This window comes from Apiospora marii (assembly GCF_038362585.1).
Source record: "Apiospora marii strain CBS 49790 chromosome Unknown utg000002l_segment0_segment0, whole genome shotgun sequence".
Classification (NCBI taxonomy): domain Eukaryota; kingdom Fungi; phylum Ascomycota; class Sordariomycetes; order Amphisphaeriales; family Apiosporaceae; genus Apiospora; species Apiospora marii.
In genome coordinates this window covers 1,725,031-1,739,100 of record NW_027117373.1, presented here as the reverse complement: position 1 = coordinate 1,739,100, position 14,070 = coordinate 1,725,031, and the positions used below count along the sequence as shown (strand labels likewise).

At 53.9% G+C, this 14,070-nt stretch overlaps 4 protein-coding genes across 4 annotated transcripts; 3 read left to right on the top strand and 1 right to left on the bottom strand.

The window, feature by feature from the left end:
* Positions 1-2,107: 2,107 nt before the first annotated feature.
* PG985_002224 (Vegetative-specific protein H5) lies at positions 2,108-3,315 on the bottom strand (the record flags this gene model as incomplete). Its single annotated transcript, XM_066821993.1, has 2 exons — positions 2,108-3,053; positions 3,119-3,315. 2 exons carry the CDS (start codon positions 3,313-3,315, stop codon positions 2,108-2,110), a joined length of 1,143 nt encoding a protein of 380 aa, XP_066689425.1.
* Positions 3,316-4,493: 1,178 nt separating this feature from the next.
* On the top strand, positions 4,494-9,298 carry PG985_002223 (ABC multidrug transporter; the record flags this gene model as incomplete). The annotated part of the gene is made up of 7 exons (XM_066821992.1): positions 4,494-4,703; positions 4,760-6,189; positions 6,241-6,494; positions 6,556-7,987; positions 8,047-8,254; positions 8,325-8,485; positions 8,536-9,298. 7 exons carry the CDS (start codon positions 4,494-4,496, stop codon positions 9,296-9,298), a joined length of 4,458 nt encoding a protein of 1,485 aa, XP_066689424.1.
* Positions 9,299-9,784: 486 nt separating this feature from the next.
* Positions 9,785-11,603, top strand: PG985_002222 (uncharacterized protein; the record flags this gene model as incomplete). The annotated part of the gene is made up of 4 exons (XM_066821991.1): positions 9,785-10,046; positions 10,134-10,811; positions 10,899-11,063; positions 11,569-11,603. 4 exons carry the CDS (start codon positions 9,785-9,787, stop codon positions 11,601-11,603), a joined length of 1,140 nt encoding a protein of 379 aa, XP_066689423.1.
* A 943-nt stretch (positions 11,604-12,546) lies between these two features.
* PG985_002221 (Receptor expression-enhancing protein 4) lies at positions 12,547-13,761 on the top strand (the record flags this gene model as incomplete). The annotated part of the gene is made up of 2 exons (XM_066821990.1): positions 12,547-12,608; positions 12,639-13,761. The coding sequence occupies 2 exons, from the start codon at positions 12,547-12,549 to the stop codon at positions 13,759-13,761; spliced, it is 1,185 nt and encodes a 394-aa protein (XP_066689422.1).
* Positions 13,762-14,070: the final 309 nt, after the last annotated feature.

The window sequence follows — 14,070 nt, the reverse complement described above, 5'->3', positions numbered from 1 at the left end:
TTGGGTCTCTGTCTCTGGGAAACTCAAGTCGTGGGAGAAAAGTCTGGAGGCTGGCAATTTTACTTTCTCCCTTCCCTTTTTAAAGAAAAAGGATCGAGGTTGAGAACTTGAGCGAAGTGTCCAAGTGGAGGGAAAAGCAGGCTTTGGGTTGGGCTGGCGATAGAGAGTGCCGGGACAGGGTCGCTTCGCTAAGGGCGACGGGCGGGTCCATCTCCAGGGGTGGCATGGGATTGATGAAGTGCTGGAGTGGTGGGCAGCATCAGTAATCCGCGATAGGCCATGTTATATCAGTACTTCTCGGCATGCTCTCCACGGTATATCGCTACTATGGATGAGCTATCGAATCACCCTAGCTGGTCCAATCATGGACAACGAAGCTGCAACTCCCAGCGGTCCCTATCGACTCTGACAGGTTGATGCAATTGAGTTGTCTGCCCTTGATCTTGGAGTCGGAGGTACCTTGCTAGCATGCGCTAACAGACACCGGCTCTCGACACTAATACGCAGAACCTGGGTGTTCCTGGATGGGCACAATTGGGCAGACATGTGGCCGACTGACTGCACGTCCCAGGATAGACATTGTCTCGCATGCGACGGTTACTTTTCGGTCGCTCATCTCGCTGCTGGATGCTGCGACAGATAAGCGCCATGTACGTACGTGAAGATCAAGGAGCATCAATGAGGGTCAAGATGTATGCATTTGCATGCAGGTATATTTGGGTGTGCGTTCCGGTCTGCCCCGCTACCGTTGCTGCCCGCTGCATAACGAAAGTCAACCTCGCAGCAGTCTGCGACGTATGCAGTACTTCCTTGACCGTTAGACCGCTAGGTGAAAAAAGAAAAAGTCTCGCCGTAATAGTCGATAAATTTGTCGACGGATATGAAAACGTAATACCTAGGCATGATGGGCGGTGGTCCGTCCCCAAAGCTATCGTATCGCGTCAATCTGCCACTTTGCGTACATGGCTTGAGGGGGACGCAGCATGACGTATGCAGCTGCCCTGGGAGCCCCCGAAGCGGGCGGAAAGCAAAACGCATCAAATTGGTTTTTGTCGGGCTCCACGATGCTTCTGGAATCCTTCGCTCCGGACCACAACCAAGATGGATCTCCAGCAGATTGGGCACCGGACAAGAACGTGTTTTGAGTTTGGTAGTCAATATGGAAAGGGAAAATTCCTGTCTTCCGAGATTGGATTTGCCCCCTGGTTAGTTGCCCAACCGAACCTTCTCGTCGGGATCTCTCAAGTCCTGGAGCCCAGCACCCAGCAAGTGCCGGGATGTTGAGGAAGGACCAGGGCCTTTTTTTTCTCCTCGCTTCGGACCGTCGAATACGATTGTGGAAGTGTAACTGGGGTTCCATTTATTAAGCCCCCGCAAAGTCTTTCTCTAGTTCGCTTTTGTAGTTCCGCGATATCCAATCCGATGAAGTCCTACCAACGCATCGTGCTTTTGTCGTCGGATCCGGTCCGTCATTTTTGGCCGTAATAGGAGTGGCCGCATTGATTATCTGATACGACGGCACGTGCTTTGGCGGCTTCTAACTGCGTTGAGCTAGAATCTTACACTATTGCCATGAATGTCGTTGAAAAGTTCTTCAAGGGGACGGGGTTGTGTTGTGTTGGTATTTTCCCCAAAGATACTTCTTGGACAGTAAATGCCAACAGGTCATTCAGCCATCGTCGCCTGATCCATCATGTCCGACTTTCGGTGGATCGTGGATACACAGGACTTTTGTGTAATAGTGTGACGAAACGCTATACGAACATCATGCAGTGTGCGAAGTATATCCCGAAGGAGCAACTCTATCACGGACTGAATTGTTAGACTACCGACGCTTAACAGTGACCAATGCTCCTGGCGCATCGCTGTCATCCCATAGAAAACGGCATGGCATATCGCTACATCAGAAATAACTGCAAGCGATGTTGCCGGTCGCCAAATTACATGGGATAGGTCGAATCGATAAGCAGTCTAATTACCGTATATTGTCCTAGGAATCGTTATAAGCTAAGAAGGCCAGTCTAGTACCAATAGACATCGGATCCAATCTTGAATGCATCTACCACCAGAATATGGCTAGAAACTAATTGTCGCAGACCAAAGAGCACTAAGCTGAGTCCAGGTGCGATGGTTTCCAGGCATCGCTGTGCAGCCATTCACCCAGGAGCTTCTGGAATTCATGTTTCTTCGCATGTGCATCTTTGAACGATGCGGGGTCTCCGTGCATTCTTTCCGGTATCAGATCAAATCCATGGACTTGATCCGGGATCAGAAGCCAGCGCACCCTACGTCCGTCGTCACCGACGTGCTCAAACGCGAAGCGCTCATCATCCAGGATCAAGGCTCCCTTGGTCTTGCTAGGCGTGTTCTGGCCGACTTTCTGGCCCTGGATCGGCTCCGGCCGGTTTGCGAGTCTGCTGGCCATGCGCCATGCCTCGTGTGACAGCTGGTCCAGTTCAGCGGCCATGAAGAAGATGTGGGGCGGGAATGTGTCTCGTGGCGCGTAGATGGGAGACAACAAAGGGTCCTTCAGAGGGTGGCCATACGGGATATAGCTCCACCGGAATAGTGGCGAGATGCGCGTCAGGTAGTCCGTCGCGCTGCCGCGAATGCCCGGGAATCCCGGTTTGTACTGGCGGTTCAGGATCTTATCCTGGGCATGAACAGATTGATCGAGCGAAGGGTACATGGGAACGACGGCTGCCGGCTTGATGGTCTCTCGGACTAGAGGCAGCTGGCAGACAGCCATAGAAAGATTCCCTCCAGCCGAGAATCCACCCACCGCAATACGCTGTTTGTCAATCGGAAGACTCTCATCTTGGTATGCAGCCATCAGGAGGGCCTGAATGTCAAACAGAGCTGTAGGAAATGGGTAGGCGGGCGCCTTTCGGTAGTTCAGCTCCACGACCAGAATTTGATGCATGTCGGCAAATGCCCGATTCCACGCATCATCGTCCTCGGGACCTCCTAAGCAAAATCCACCACCATGAATATTGAAAAAGCAAGGCAGGTTTCCAGGCGATTCTTGGTCCCACGATTGCGGGAAGAAAATGCTGTGAGAGTCAGCTTTCTAGTTCTCTGAACAGTCACGATTTCTAGGGGCTCATGGTAGTCTTACCGAACAGACAAAGATGGGCGGCACTCATAGTTCTTCACGAGATCCGGAGAATGAGGGGGCTTTCTCAGCCAGTGGTATAGCGACCCGCCATATCTTAAAGTATTGGCGGCGCTCTGTATCAGATTGATCAGTACAGCCTTGTACGAAGCTTCGAGAAGGCCTGGGTGTGGTTGCAGGTCCGAATTGGCCGAAGCCATATTGAAGATTCCGAAGCAGACTGTGATGTGATATCACGATTAGGTAGGTAGGTAGGTACGATGATATTCTTAAGAGTCTTTTCTAGGTGGTGCATCTAAGGACACGAAAGATACGAAGATGGGTAACAGAGATTGGAAGCAAATGGTTTGTTGATGAAAAGGGTTGGCTTCCGGGCTCATGCATTTTTACAGGGGATGGCAGGAACATCCCCACTGCGTTCCTGCAATTGGCATCATCTCAAGGATACGGCGTGCCTGGGCCAATAAGGGGCTTCGGCCGCGTCTGGGGAAGTAAGCGAAGTGCTTCGAGTTCGATATAATCCCTGACTTCGGATTACATATCAATCGGCAGTTTTATCAACAGATAGCGTACCCCTGGCATTAGTGAAGTCCTGTCCGATGTCCAACACAAACACAAACAGAATCAACTGTCAGCGCACCAAGATGCGATTGGTACCCCGCTTGAAAGCTTGAAATGCGAAACGAAACGACCACGGGGATGCATCAACGCAGGGGTTGTGGCTGTAAGCTTCCTGGCCGCGGGGGAATGAGCAGCTCTCACGACTCTCTGTTTGCATCTTGCTCTTAACCGGTGAGTCATCGAGCGTACGAGTGTACGGCACGCGCATTTGGCCGCCTCATTCCGATTGCCTGTGCAACCTTGGAAAACATAGCAGTGCAGATGCTGGACCAATCTGGGCTCCCTGAAGGGTAGGGGTTCTGGGCTTCGTGATGACGAGCGTCGACGTTTGATTCGTCACCATAGGTACACTACAGCGACTACAGTGACTCTAACCAAGTGGGTACTCCGAATTGACAGTGGCCAAATCAAGTCGGATTCCGACCCTCGACAATGACCACACTCATGCCGGCGCTCGTAAGCAGGCATACGAATCCTACTGCAGCCCCGGCCAAATCGCTGTCGTAAGTGATAGCGATGAGACTCCGTACCCAAGGCAACGGGGAGGGGTGATCAGCGCTCCGTCGGCTTCGGAGTCACTTCTCGGGCTGACGAGGCAACAACGACGTCCTTTTGCTATAAGGGTGTATAAGTAAGGGCTATGTATATATTGATATTAGCAGCAGCAATCCATGCTCCAAAGAACATGCACTGTCTGCGAACTTAGCCAGCATTTCCTCGGTCAAGTCAGTGGGCATTTTAGTCCTTCAGAACGAACATGTCGTTCTCTACGTGCAAAAACGACAACCTCATAGGACCCAATGTCAATGGCTGTCGAGACAACTTCGATTTCACCGTCGAGTTCGAGCTTGTGGTATTCTCTATTGTGCCTTCGTCCATATTTGTCGTATTGGCCCTTTGGCGGACATTCCACTTGTCTCGAAAACCGGCCGTGGTCAACGAGCCGGCTATCCAGCTTCTCAAATCTGTAAGTGCTAGACACTGGTTGGCTTTGTAAAGACAACATTCACTCACTATCCCAAGGGTTGCATCACGACATACCTTGGCCTTCAACTAGCTTTATTAGTTCTCTTGGCCATTCGCTCCTTCGATGTAGCAGCTTTCAGTATCGCATCCACAGTACTACGGTTCTTGGCAGCCATCTGCATCATCCCGCTGTCGCTGCTCGAACACAGCCGTTCAGCAAGGCCGTCCGTTCTTCTAAACGCCTACCTCTTCCTAACTCTTCTCTTTGACATCACGCAAACACGCACTTTCTGGCTAGCCTCGGGGACGAGGTTGGAGAAAGCGAACACTGCTCTTTTTACCGCCTCGGTTGCCCTCAAAGCCGTGATCCTTCTCCTCGAAGCCCGACGCAAGAAACATTTCGTCAAGTGGGATGAGAAGGAGCACAGCCCAGAAGAAACATCGGGCCTCTACAGCTTGGGCGTATTCTTCTGGCTGAATCGGGTTTTCATCGATGGGTACAGCAAAATCCTCCAAATTGACGACCTATACCCCTTGGATAGCGGGATGCGAGGCAAGGTTTTGGACGAAAGGTTCGCCCAGCATGCCGATTACTCGAAAATGAAGGGTGACAAGTATGGTCTGTTGAAAGCGCTGTGTCGGACTCTCCTCGTGGAATTATTGCTGCCTGTAGCGCCCCGGCTCGTGCTTCTTGGCTTCTTGTTTTGCCAGCCTTTCTTCATCGAAAGACTGCTCACCTACCTCTCCGAGCCAGAGGGGCCCAATTCCTCCAACTTTGCTTACGGATTCATCGGCGCAGCCATTCTAATTTACAGTGGGATCGCTGTTTCCACGGCGTTGTATTGGTACTTCCACTACCGCACACTTCTGAAAGCCCGCGGCATTCTCGTCAGTGCTGTCTACAGGAAGACCTTGGAGGCTCAGATCGGGACCAGCGACTCGACAGCCGCAATCACACTCATGAGTACCGACATCGAACGAATCAACGTCTGTTTCAGGTCCGTCCATGACGTCTGGGCCTCATTTTTCGAGACGGGACTCGCCAGTTACCTGCTGTATCTCCAGATAGGGGCTGCATTTGCAGCACCGTTAGTCGTGGTAATTTGCTGCATCTTGGGTATATCGATAGTTGTGCGGTATACTGGAGATGCACAGAGAAAGTGGATGGCCGCCATTCAGCGACGCGTCGGCTTGACCTCTACCGTCATCGCCAACACAAAGAACTTGAAGCTGTCTGGACTTACTCAACCAGTGGCGAACTCGATACAACAGCTTCGGATTGATGAGATTGCGAGCGGAAGCCGGTTTCGCCAGCTTCTCATTGCTTCTGCCTTCTGTGCCTGGACTCCAGGGGTGCTCTCGCCGTTCGTCACTTTCGCATTTGCGTCGCGGCAGCTGGGCGCCACCAAGATCTTCACCTCTTTGTCATACGTGATCCTACTGGCAGACCCATTGGCCATGATATTCCAGAGTATACCACAGATCATGTGAGAAGTCTCCTATTCTCCTATCGACTTCTACTGCTAACTCTAGATAAGCGCTGGTCTGGCTTGCCTCGGCCGCATACAGAAATACCTTGAATGCGAGACACGGAACGACTTCCGATCGGTGATACACACCAACAAAGTAAGCTTGGTAACTTCTACAGAGAAAAAGGCTTCAACCCCGGAAAAGGGGTCACCTACGAGTGACAACCCGTCTGCGATCTCTATTAGAGAAGGAAATTATGGGTGGGTGCCAGAAAGCATGGTACTCCGCGACATCAATGTTGAGTTCTCATCGGCTGCCCTGAGTAAGTATCTGCACAAGAGCAGCTGCTCGTTGTATACTTGCTAATTCGCATTTTGCAACAGACATCGTGTGTGGACCAGTGGGATGCGGAAAGACATCCCTCTGCAAGGCCCTGCTTGGAGAAATTCCGTTCCACAGCGGAAACATGCATCTTCACACAACATACAGGCGCATTGGGTTCTGCGACCAAACGCCATTCCTATCTAACGGAACCATCAGGCACAACATCATCGGGTTCTCCGACTTTGACGAGGAAAGGTATCGTGAGGTCCTTTTGGCCACCATGCTGGACGTCGATCTCGAAACCCTCCCTTCTGGCGAGATGACCAATGTTGGAAGCAATGGCATTACCTTGTCCGGAGGGCAAAAGCAGCGAGTCTCTTTGGCAAGGGCATTGTACCTGCAGTCCGATCTCCTTATTCTGGACGACATCTTCTCCGGCCTCGACGCAGATACCGAAGAGCAAGTCTTCCAGCGAGTTTTCGGGTTAGATGGGATTGCCAGGCGTCGCCGTTCCACGGTGATATTGATGACGCATTCGGTCAAGCACTTGCCTGCGGCCGACCACATCGTGGCGCTCAGCATCGAAGGCACGGTCGCTGAGCAAGGCACATTCCCGGAACTGATGGCTCAGGATGGGTATATCACAGGCTTGGGCATCAAGTCTGCTGGAAGCGAAACCTCTTCCGAAAAGCTGGGCCCCTCAGCTGATCCTCAAGGGCCTCAAAGTGAACTTCTGCGGCAGATCACAGTAGCCTCAATTGTTCCTGACACGAACAAGGCCCGTCAGACGGGCGACCGAACGGTTTACACCCATTACTTCCGAAGTATTGGCTGGACTGTCACCGCGTTCCTTGTCTTTTGGGCAGCCTGTTTTGGCTTCTTCCAGGGGTTCCCCAATATCTGGTTGACTTACTGGAGTGCGGATGCAGCGAAAGACTACCAAGACCGCTCTTGGTCCTACTACATCGGCGTCTACTCGGTTCTCCAAATGTCGCGTTTGATCACGTTGTTCATCTATGCTTACCTATGCCTCATCACTGCGGTCAATCGGTCAGGGGCAAAGCTTCACCTGGATACTTTAACCACTTTGATGCATGCGCCACTGCGTTTCTTCACCACAACCGATAACGGCCAGACCACCAACCTGTTCTCGCAGGATCTCAATCTTATCGATATGGAACTGCCGAACGCCCTTCTGAATGCTCTCTTGGGTGTTTTTGAGGTCATATCCGGGGCCGCCGTCATCATGAGCTCGGCTCCGGCCATCGCAGTCAGCTATCCGTTCCTGGCCCTGATGCTATACTTCGTCCAGCGTTTTTACCTCCGAACTTCAAGGCAAATGCGGTTCTTGGACTTGGAGGCGAAGAGCCCCCTTTACACACACTTTCGCGATACCACTCATGGAATCGAGTCCATCCGAGCTTTTGACTTCACAGAGGAAGACCGCGAAAAGAACAGGAAGCTGCTGGATACTTCGCAACGTAAGATTATGTTTCATTCATACTAGACTCTCAACCACCCTGAGCTCTCCCTCGCTAAACTGTTCTTAGGACCGGCTTACCTGCTCGTCATGGTGCAGCAGTGGCTGGTGATGGTAATGAACTTCGTCGTCATGGTCTTATGCGTGGTCCTCACGAGCCTGGCCGTCAAGCTGCGATCCAACTCGGGTTTCACGGGCGCGAGTTTGGTATCGCTGATGACCTTCGGGAACCAGATAGCGTACACCATCGTCTTCTACACGCAGCTGGAAACATCAATGTAAGAAAACACATTCATTGTCATCTCAAACAACCTTAGCGAAGAAGACGTCGAGTACTTCTCACTACAGATTAAGCATGGGCTGACAATGCGCAGTGGAGCAGTTTCGAGGCTAAGGGCTTTCAACGAGACAGTCAAGCCCGAAGACCGTGACGATGAGGACTTAGTTGTACCCGAGAACTGGCCAGAGAAAGGCGAGTTCGAACTAAAGGGTATATGTGCAAGTTACAGGTATGTCAATGGAGTCTTACTTCTGACCTTCAAATCTAATCACTGCGCAGTACGGAGGTGGCCGAAGACAGAGAACCTGATCTGGCCCTGAAGAACATCAATCTCAGAATCTCCCCCGGCGAGAAAGTTGCCATCTGCGGAAGAACGGGATCCGGCAAATCCAGCCTGATCGCGTACCTGCTCAAGCTGCTGGACCCCCTACCCGGCAAAGACGCCGCGGCGGTGGCGCACATCGACCAAACCCCCCTGGACCGCCTGGACCGGCCCACACTCCGCCGCCGCATCATCGCGATCCCCCAGGAGGCCGTCTTCCTGCCCGACGGGTCGACCTTCCGCGCCAACCTGGACCCCTTCGGCGCGGCCACCGAGGCCGACTGCCGCGCCGTGCTGGAGACGGTGGACCTCTGGGCCTTCGTGGAGGACCGCGGCGGGCTCGGGGCCGGCATGAGCGCGGGCACCTTCAGCCAGGGCCAGAGACAGATCTTCTCGCTGGCCCGCGCCGTGCTCCGGAGGCGGATTCGCGCCAAGGGTCTCGGTCTTGGCTTGGCCGGGGCCGAAGGTGGCGTCCTTCTGCTGGACGAGGTCAGCTCGAGCGTGGACTTGGAGACGGAGAGGGCGATGCAGAATATCATTCGCGTCGAGTTCCAGCATTACACCGTGGTGGCGGTGAGTCATAGGCTGGATATGATCATGGACTTCGATCGTGTCGTGGTCATGTCCAATGGGGAGATTGTGGAGGTCGGGCCGCCGAAGGTGCTGGCTGAGGACGAGAATACGCGGTTTGGGGAGCTTTGCAGGGCAGGGGGCAGATGATTTCGTAGGCGAGGAAGTGATGATGATCTTACGATGCATCTCCGTCCCGTAGCCCAATTTGTTCAATGGGCTTCAAGTAACCTTAGATAGTTGTATAGTACTAGATACACGACACCAGAGTATTACCAATAGAGCTAACACACCATCGGTTGTCCTCCATGCCCATATTTCTTAATAGCCATACAACTTTCCAATACCTATCGCAACCCGGCGGTTGTGCCGGTAAATGGGGTAGATCAGTGGGGAATTGACGGGAGACAGGGGCTGTCCATGCACCTATAGCGGCAGGACTGCTGAATATGGAAGCTGCCCAGACTAAATACGAGGTCCCATTCGACAACCTTTCTCAATTCATGCGACTGGCTAATGCATACCATGTATAAGGGCAGTCTTGACATCCGCCTGGAGATGGTTCTCTCTTCGGTCCTCATTCCTCACTGAGCACCTGCAGTATCTTGATTGAATAGGCCAGTGCAATAACGCAAGATGGTGTCAACACGGTCTCTGATAGCTTTCGCGAGCCTTGCTGCCGCCAGCTTGGTAGACTCCCATGCGATTAACCATGGTCGGCTTGGGAAGCGAGCGCCGTCTCCGCTCGAGGTGAAGCTCACGGCTCCGACGGGCGACGTGGCCGAGATCGTGGCGACCATCACCAACATGGGCACCGAGGATCTCAACTTGCTCGCAGTCGGTACTATACTTGACACAAACCTGCCGATCGAAAGATTGATGGTGTCCAATGATGCTGGTGAGTGCAACGACGTCGCAAAATAGCACTTATATCTTCGCTCATGTAGTAGTCATCGGTTGCTGACACTGGCTCCCACTCGGAAAGGCTGGGGGATCCCATCCAAGGGGATCCAAATTAGCCTGGAGCACGAGGCGCTTACCAGCGATCACTTCGAACTGCTCAAGGTCGGCGCGTCGATCCAGACCGTCATCGAGGGCAACAACGTACACAGTTTCGACGAGGCCGGGTCCTATACCTTCGAGGCCCGGGGCATGCTACCCTACGCGGTCGCGCCGTCGACGCAGCTGGGCGCCTCCTTGGCCGCTTACCAGTCCAACGCCCTGCGCCTCGCCGTCAGCGACACCACGCGACCCGCGCAGGCGCACGCAGCCCTACGGTTGCCTTCATCATCGCTCGACCGCCGCGCCAAACTGCAGCCCGGCTGCAGCGCCGCGGAGGAGGCCGACATGATCGAGGCGCTGTCCAACTGCCAGAAGCTGGCGCTGGCGGCGGCGGCCGACGCCGCGGACCCCGCGTCGAAGCGCTTCGTCGAGTACTTCAGGAGCAACGCCTCCGAGACCCGGCAGACCGTCGTCGACCGCCTCACCGCCGTGGCGGGCGAGTGCGCCACGTCGGACTCCGGGTCCAGCCGCCTCTTCTGCTACGACTACTACAACGTCTGCGAGGTCTACGGGCCGCTCGTGGCCTACTCCGTCAGCAGCGGGCCGGATATCATGGTGGTCTGTCCGCTGTACTGGGAGAGGCCCGGCTTGACCAAGGAGTGTACGTATTTGCGCGGTTCTTTCCCTCAGAACAGAGTGAGGAGAAAAGGTCTCTCAGAAACTGATTCGTAATTTGTTTGTTTGTTAGGCCATAAGCAAGATCATGCCACGACGATTATACATGAGACGACGCATTCCGGCAGTGTCTACTCCCCGAAAACCAACGACTATGCGTACTCGTACGAGAACATCACCCAGCTTGAGCCTTCGTTTGCCCTGAACAATGCGGACCAGTACTCGCTTTATGCCAATGGTAAGTCGACAGAGATGTGCAAATCAATGCATGGCTATATGTGTTGTATAATGCCTGTGCTGACATAAGTATACTGCAGCTGTTCATCTTAATTGTTAAAGATTGGTACTGGTGAAAGAAAATGAATAGAAAGGCAATATCTTGCAATGTCGATACTGGATGCAATGGAACTGGATGCTGCCCCTTTCATATCTGTAACGTTGCCTTGTGATTTGGCGTACTCGATCTGTGTTAATCACTAAGCACTTGGTGCTGAGAGCAATGAATAGCTGCAGATGCGGAGGATATGGTCAGTGTACTGGGGTATGACCCATGCAGGTCAAGGGACTCCGAGTTCAAATGCTCTGGCGTGCAAACCTGTAAAGCATGATTCAGTAGGACTTCTCCGTCAGCGAGTAGTTAATGTTTTAAATTAACGCAGTGCACCTAACGATTAGGTTGGTCAGTCTTCCGAGATCTGCATTTTTTGGTAACCGTGTAAGTATACACATGATGGATGTGTCAGGTGCCTTCCTTGCCTTATTGCCTGGCTACAACTAGGCTGCCGGATTTCCCCTGGATTGGATTGGGGGCCTGGAAGAAGACGCGTCACAAACCTGAAAAGAACACTGAAACTCTGAATAGAGGTGACGTATTACTTGATGCAAGACTCTCGAGATTGGTGACTACTTAAGTATCCGTTTATATAAAGTCGCTGCTGGCAAAACGAATATTGAAGTCCAGATGTCGAAGATGATCTTCATGTCTATGGTTCATTGAAGTCAAGTGGTGAGTGACCCTGCTGAGATTGCGTACCAAAGTACCCTAAAACGTGGGGTCGGATAGACGGGTTAGGGGTTAGGTCATGCACCCGAAGCATCTGGGGTATCCATTCCCGCCGCCCAGATGCCCCTCTATTCACACCACCTGAGCCCACCCCTCAGCTGAGAGACCCTGCAAGCGTCTCGTGCTCCCCAATTCCCAACATCCCGGCCGCGGACTGACTGACTTGCAGGCCCTCTAGCACCATTCCTTACTGTACCGCACCAAGGGTCATCGAGTCCCATGTATGTCATCTACCTAAGCTTCACCCCACCTGAAGGCCGCTCGCTGGATGAGCCCACCACACGTCGTACTGTATCTACAGCCCGCCCGACACCACCACCACCTGCCTGCCATTCACCGTCATTCTCGCATACACACGCATTTCCATTCTCGGAAGGCTTTCTGTGTCGTCAAGCCCTCATAACTAAAACCTAATGTAGCCGAGGAGCCCGTATTACAGTACACACTCACACACACACGACTTGTCTGGTCTGTCCGACTAGATTGGACACCGAGCCCGACTCGTCCGAACTTGTTTGCTCTATACCGTCCTTCTTAACTGCGCCGACGGGTACCGCAAACCGCTACTTTCTTCTTCTCTCATCTTTTCCTTGCAAAACGCATTGTTGCAAGCGATCCCTGACCTTTGTCTCCGGCCATCGAGACCAGAAAGCCCAAGATGTTCGACCTGATCCCCAAGCTCCTCTCGTATGCTGCCGTCCTCGACAATACCCTGGCCTTGTGACGTAACTAACACCATGACCCGCGCAGCTCGATAGCCTCCTTTCTGTTCCCTCTGTTCGCCTCCTACAAAGCCCTCAAGACGTCGGACCCGACCCAGCTGACGCCATGGCTGATGTATTGGTCCGTCCTATCATGCGCGCTGCTCGTCGAGTCGTGGCTCGAGTTCATCCTCTGGTTGGTTCCCTTCTACAGCTACATGCGCCTCTTCTTCCTGCTGTACCTGGTCCTGCCGCAGACCCAGGGCGCCCGATACCTCTACGAGACCTACCTCCACCCCTACCTCGAGGAGAACGAGACCCAGATCGAGGACTTCATCGCCAGCGCCCACGATAGGCTCCGAACCGCCGGCATGGCCTACCTGCGCCAGGCGATCGAGCTGGTCAAGACCAAGATGCTCGGCATGCCGCCCAGCGAGCCGAGCCCCGAGGAGGTGCGGGCCAAGGCCGCCCCGCAGGGCTACACGCAGGCACTGCTCGCTAGGTTCAGCGTGCCGGCCACGCGCTGGGCCTCCCAGGGCGCCGGGAATGCGGGGGCCGAGTTCTACAACCTCCTGGCTGGCGCCGTGAGCGCCGCGACGGGCGCCAGCGCCCTCGCCTCGGCCGGTGGCTCCTCGTCTGGAGGCGGCGCACGCAGCGCGCAAGGAATGGGCGAGATGAGTTCTAGCGGGACGCTTATCCCGGACAACATTCGCGGGTCGCAAGAGAAGATGAGCTTCATCGCCTCGCAGCGGGAGCGTCTGGCGTTTGTGATCAATGCCCTCGACCGCGAGGCTAAGGCCCTCCAGAGTGGCGAGCAAGATGCCAACCGTGCCCGGCCCTCGAGCCTGAGCCTCGACGGCTCCGACAACAACAATAACAACAACGGGGCAAGCGGATTCGAGAGACCACCGAGCGGGCACAGCGTGTGGAGCGCCCTGAGCAAGAGCCGTAGCGAGGTCGACTTTGAGAAGATCGAGGCGGAGAGCGCGAGCGAGGAGGACGAGAACGGTCTGCGCCGGCGCGCCGAGGCCTCGACCCCTGGCTCCAACAACGGTGGACGGGCTGGCTGGAGCTTCCTGGGTTGGGGGACTGTAGGAGGAGCAACAGGGGCGGCCACACCGGCGACCGACTCGTCAACGAGAGGACAGAGCTCTGGCGTTGATCAGTCGTAGCGAGATCGATGGCTTTAGACATCACATTATGACGGGTGACGTTTCTACATGAATACCGCATGGACGGCAATAAGGCTATGAATTGGAGTTGGGGTGAAGCGTCTTTCAATGGTTTTAGAGGAAGTCGGCCCCTTTTCTCTCATAAAGGGGCACGAACATCGTGCTAGATTCAATTGGCCCCAAGGGGGGAGGAGGAGGCGAAATGACAACATCGCGTATCTGTCGAGGGAAACCTTGCAACATCTTGCTGAGCGCTTGCGCCTTGTTGGAGGGGTGCTGATTGTATTATTCTATGGTCCAATATGACTA